This window comes from Aptenodytes forsteri, unplaced genomic scaffold (genome assembly GCF_000699145.1).
Source record: "Aptenodytes forsteri isolate BGI_AS27 unplaced genomic scaffold, ASM69914v1 Scaffold57, whole genome shotgun sequence".
NCBI lineage: Eukaryota > Metazoa > Chordata > Aves > Sphenisciformes > Spheniscidae > Aptenodytes > Aptenodytes forsteri.
The window spans coordinates 1035438-1041200 of NW_008796220.1; the positions used below are offsets into that span (position 1 = coordinate 1035438).

The following is a 5763-nucleotide window of genomic DNA, read 5'->3' on the forward strand; positions in this document are numbered from 1 at the left end:
CAGTCTCTGTACTGAACATGATGACGTCCCATATGGAATGTCCCTTTGGCCAGTTGGGGTCAGCTGTCCTGGCTGTGCCCCCTCCCAGCTTCTTGTGCACCTCCAGCCTGCTCAGTCGGTAGAGCACGGGAAGCTGAAAAGACCTTGGCTAGTTTAAGCACTGCTCAGCAACAACTAAAACATCCATGTGTTGTCAACATCGTTCTCATCCTAAATTGAAAACACAACACTGTACCAGCTACTAGGAAGAAAATTAACTCTATCCCCGCCGAAACCAGGACAAGAAGGTGGATGAAGAATCACTACACTTCATTTGCAGTACAGAAGTAGGTGGTACTGAATAAAATTATGAGGGAAGAAGTTTTAAAACAAACAAGGAATTCCTAATCTAAGGGGGAAAAATCCAGTAAGGACTTTTAAACACAAAGATGCTTAAATCTAAAAGTCCTGAGCTGCAAATTCATGAAAGCCAGGAGAATATATAAGGAAGTGCAATTGTATGGTTGTGGTTAATACTCACTTTACACACACAGAGTAACTGTATAGAAACATCCACTTCTGGCCACGGACAGATACAGAATGCTGGATCAGATGAACCTTAGGTCTGATCATCACAGTTGACTATAAAGCATGTATTGACTTAATGATATACGTTGACTATTGAGGAGCTCCAAAAATAAGCAAGTCCAGAAAGGATTAGATAAATTTACAGGGAAAAGGTCAGCTGGCACCTATTAAACATAGCAGTGTGGATGCAGCCAGCAGTCCCCCAACAGGTGGTTATAGGAAGATATATCTAGGAAGGAGGACTCCGTGTGGGCCACAATTTTTGTTTTCTTTCCCCCGGCATCTGTTCTGTTGGAGACAGGACATCGGACTACGTGGTATTTGGCCAGCCCAAAAAGGCAATTCTGTTCCTGTGCTCCATGCTGCCATTAATGGAAGAACAGCCAGGTCCATCTTTGTAGATGGGAGGAGGTGGCTTAGGCCATTTGGAGGCAGAGAAAGAGTGTGTTTTGCTGACTTTAGTAATCTCCTCTCCAAATGTTGCCTGCCTGGGCAGAGTTTCCACACATACCTATGCAGCAGGTTTTCTGACGCCGAGAGCAAGTTCCAAACGCGGCAAACGGCTCTGGGCAGGATTTTGAATGGAAGCAGAAACCGTGGTATCCAACACAACGTAAGGTGTCTCTGGGCAAGCTGAGACCTACAGGAAGAATGGGATTCCCAGCCGTGCTGCAGGATCAGTCCATTTCTCATGGTCTTCGTCCTGCTGAAACCCCACGGACCCCAATTAGGGGTCTGATACAAATACCCCCAAAGCCCAAGGCAGCTTTTCAAAAAGTTTTGGGACCTCATAGGACTCCAAGGAAGACCTTTGTACAACTGGAGAAAAATGTAGCTGTTGATGGCAACTGTCTGAGCATATCCCGGTCATGCATGTTGTAGTGGGTAGGGACAGCCCAGCCTTTGGATGCTTCTAAGCTCCTAGGACTGCAATGCGGCAGGCTGGTCACGCAAGGGACAGCATGGTGCTCGTATGCCCTGAGATGTACCTATGACTTAAAAAAAATCAAAAGCTGGGATCTGGCCCAATTAACAGGGACAAGAGGTTTGCCCAGTTCCTTCCTTCTCTGAAAGACTTACTCCAAGGTGGGGAGTTTCATTAAGCATGAAGAAAAGCTAGGCGAAAAGCACAATCAGTAAATGAGTCAGTGCAGCAGAAGGGCTGAGGAAAGTGAACCAGCATATTCAGAGAGCTTAAGTAAACTTCACTGGTGTAGTTCAACTTGAGTAATACAAGGGAACATCTCTGCCACTCTTCTACCCTACACAAAGGAGACAATTTATGACCCTGGGGTAAGAAGAGGCAGAAGATTTCCATGGTACCGTCTTCCAATAGTGCCACAAAGTGGCATAAAGAGACTTCAAAGAGTCATAAAGAGCCAACACCCAGTAGTGGCTTCTGTGGGGAGGTTCTGGTTTGACATCTGGTCACCATAGGTTCATTTTTCATTTTTGCTTCTAGATTGAGAAATAGGGAACGGCTCTAATGAAAGGAGCTGAAGAGCACCAAGGAGTACAGTCTGCACCACTGCACAAGCTAGTTGTACCCCCTACACAGGCAGACCCCAGCGTGGGTCTTGCCCCTTACCTGGAACAGCCTGGAGGAGGAAGAGGAGAAGAGCCGTGAGGCAGGAGAAGAGCTTCATGGTGGAAGGTCTCAGCTGCTGCGTGGAGACAGGGCCACAATGCCAGAACCTTTGAGCAGGGGGAGACAGGGCCACAATGCCAGAACCTTTGAGCAGGGGAGGAGGGAGCACTCGTGCATTTATAGGGCTGTGGGAACAGACCTGGCTGTTCGGGGGACCTTGGCAGTGGTGAGTGTGGAAGGCAATGAGTACAGCTTGACCGCTGCACACCGCTGAACCTGAACAATGTCAGAGGGTCACAAAAACAGGCAGAGAGGTAACTCCACCTCCCTACCCGGCCATTGAGAAGGCTGCTTCTCTATACCGACCCACCCGGAGAGCTTCATTACTTGTTACCTTCAAAGATCAAGGTGGTTGGTAATGGACCACCCAGAGGAAATTAGCCATCATTTTGGTGGGAGAGAAGGCACCTAGGAGTACCAGAAGACTGTTGATGATGGTGAGTATAGCAGAAGGTCCAAGGTTCTGCTGCACTGTTTGCAGTCTCCGTTCATCAATGCAAATAAATGTTTTTTTGCATCATTTCCCTAACTGAAAAATAAAATTTGAACCAACTGAACAACCAATTTTCTTTCTGAAAATATTAGTTGGTTGATATTATGGACTCAATTCAGTTGCCCAAATATATAGGCTTAACTCATGTGGGCTGGTCTAGGGTATCCAAAGAATCTCATGGGACTATCTGGTAAGACACAGGACCTCTGGGACAATCTGCATACGACTAGAGGGGCAAATGGATGGCCATGTGTACGGCCTAACTTATTTAAAATGGCACTGGACACTCACATGTGGTCAACTGACTAAAGCTTAATGGCGGTGGTCAGTGCTACACTCAGATACTGAGATGTAAGCATCTACAATGGATGTGGCTGCATGGGAATGAGATGTTTAATTAGTGGGTCTAGGACTCACGTCACATGTTTGGCTGTAGTAGGACCTTAGGAGCCAACACACATGCAGAAACCTGCACTGTAGATACTTGTACTTAGCTGGCCAAGTCCAGAGCTAAGAGCACTGATTGTCATGAAAGATGCCTCAGGGATCCCATCTGGCCTCCAGCTGCTGCTCCATGATGGTACAGATCCTTCATAGCTCCTGCATGATATCGGCCAGCCCCAGGCAGACATAGACATTTCTAATGTCACAGGGCCTCTCAAATGGCTGTAGTCTCTATGTGTGGGCAACTGGGTCAATTCCTACATGTTCTTCTCAATTGTGAAATTCTGGTTGTGGTTGTTTTTTAAAAAAAAAAAAAAAAAAAAAAAAAAAGAGAGGGGTTAAGCTAAGAGCACCGATTGTCATGAAAGATGCCTCAGCGATCCCATCTGGCCTCCAGCTGCTGCTCCATGATGGTACAGATCCTTCATAGCTCCTGCATGATATCGGCCAGCCCCAGGCAGACATAGACATTTCTAATGTCACAGGGCCTCTCAAATGGCTGTAGTCTCTATGTGTGGGCAACTGGGTCAATTCCTACATGTTCTTCTCAATTGTGAAATTCTGGTTGTGGTTGTTTTGCAAAAAAAAAAAAAAAAAGAAAAAAAGAGAAGGTTATAAAATCGTTTGTAAGGTCCTGCTTTGTGATGCAATGATCAAAAGGTTTGATACAAAATAAAGCACTTTTGGTAACAAGGAATCCGGTCCCAAAACACCACTGTGTCAGCTAGACCACTCCCTGTGTAAGCCACGAGACCCGGGGTACTGTCCCTACTCCAGTAGATGTATGATTTTTTTATACCACATACCACAGGGTCAAGAAGGTAAAATGAACATTTTTCTTTAGTACTTGGTAGTCTGGAAAGGATCACTAATGGATTTAAGGACCCCAGGGAAAAACAGAACTGGAGCTAGGTCTCACATATCCTAGCTACAGAGCTGTCAGACGAAAAAAATTAGTAACATCCTCTTATCCAGCAGCGTTGTATGAAACAGCCCTGAAAAGTCTTTCTTCTGTATGAATTGTTGCAGTGAGCGCAAGCTGCATCTACAACTTGCCTTGGTGTAACAAAATCCACATTTATTTGTAAAGAGCAAGCCTAGCCCTAATTTTCATGCTTGGATATCTAGTTTCAGGTATCTAAATGTGTACGGATTTAGATACCCAACTGGTTTAGGTTTTTTCCCTTTTGAGAGACTTACCTGAGAAACTACTTTGAAACTTCTGGTAAGGTGAAATGTAGAAGACATTATTTCCAAACTCTTCATCTTATACACTAATCAAAATTATTAAATCATCCACATCATTGTCTTCAGACAAACTGGGAATATATCATGAATGACACGTATGTACTTTTTTCTCAGTTGTTATGACACATATGAGTTACAGCAGAAGCTTAATAAAATATTAGTTAACAAAATAAAATATAACCTTAATAAAATATGAATTCTTCTCCTTTGTGCGAGATACAGAAATCTGGCACATTGCCAGAACAACATGTCTTAATTTGTTATATCTATAGTGGGTAAAATTGGAATTTTTCCCCTTAAACCAAGTTATTGCACCTAGCAGTGTGAGAAGTAACTCCAGAAGGAAAACAGGGAAGGCATATATTCAACATCAAAAATAGAAGAAAAATCCTTTTATTGAAGAATCATGAATGAGCCGAAGTTAAAGAGCAGAGATATCTTTGAAGCTAAGAACACGCCTCCTTTTCCTTTTCTTTATTCTTTGGGAAGGCAGAATTGAAATTATCAGATGTGGTCGTAAGTTAACTGATGAATTACAGAATATACATATATATATATATTGCTATATATGTAGCAATATATAGGTATGCCCAGAATATTCCTGGGCATTTCTTACAGCATCTGTATTCGTTATAGAAGCAGCTTCCAATCAGATACTCATTTACGCAGCAGTAAGGTCTGCAGCTGCTTCTTAGACCGCAACAAAAAGTGTCCAAGACGCCCCAAGTCCTGCTGCCTGCACGTAGAAAACAATTTTGTGCTCTGATGAGAAAGGATAGGCACAAACTGTTATCAGATCAATGGGTTTGTGGTTAGGTTGCCTGCGAGTGATCTACAGCCTGTGTTGCATGCATGGCTGAACTTCTGAGTGACGCATCAAGCTGGAGAACAGAAATGACTTTGATTTGGACTGAATTGAACTGGGACTTCTCCAAGTTATTGCTATGAAATGGCCATTGGAAAAAAAAAAAAAACCAACATTATTTCACTTAACGTGAAAATTTCTGTTCATACTGAAATGAAACTTTCTGCGCTGTGCAGGTGTAGGACACAAAGGAAATAAGAGCTGGGTCTTCAGAAACCCTTCCCCCCCCATGAAGTGGTGCTGCCTTAGTTTTATCCAGGCTTTTAAGCAGCAGAAAGAACCAAACTCCAGCCTGTCTTATCATAGAATCATAGAATCATTGAGGTTGGAAAAGACCTCTAAGATCATCGAGTCCAACCGTCGACCCAACACCACCACCCACTAAACCATGTCCCTAAGCGCCTCATCTACTCGTCTTTTAAATACCTCCAGGGATGGGGACTCCACCACTTCCCTGGGCAGCCTGGTCCAATGTTTAACCACTCTTTCAGTAAAGAC

At 43.8% G+C, this 5763-nt stretch overlaps 1 protein-coding gene across 1 annotated transcript in view; it reads right to left on the reverse strand.

Moving 5' to 3' along the window:
- LOC103906894 (gallinacin-11) overlaps nucleotides 1-2213 on the reverse strand; it is a 2865-nt gene extending 652 nt beyond the window's left edge. The window contains exons 1-2 of the mRNA XM_009288952.1: nucleotides 2156-2213; nucleotides 1079-1207 (exon numbers count right to left, since the gene is read on the reverse strand). Coding sequence (XP_009287227.1) covers nucleotides 1079-1207; nucleotides 2156-2213 — 187 coding nt within the window. The remainder of the gene's footprint in view (nucleotides 1-1078; nucleotides 1208-2155) is intronic.
- Nucleotides 2214-5763: the final 3550 nt, after the last annotated feature.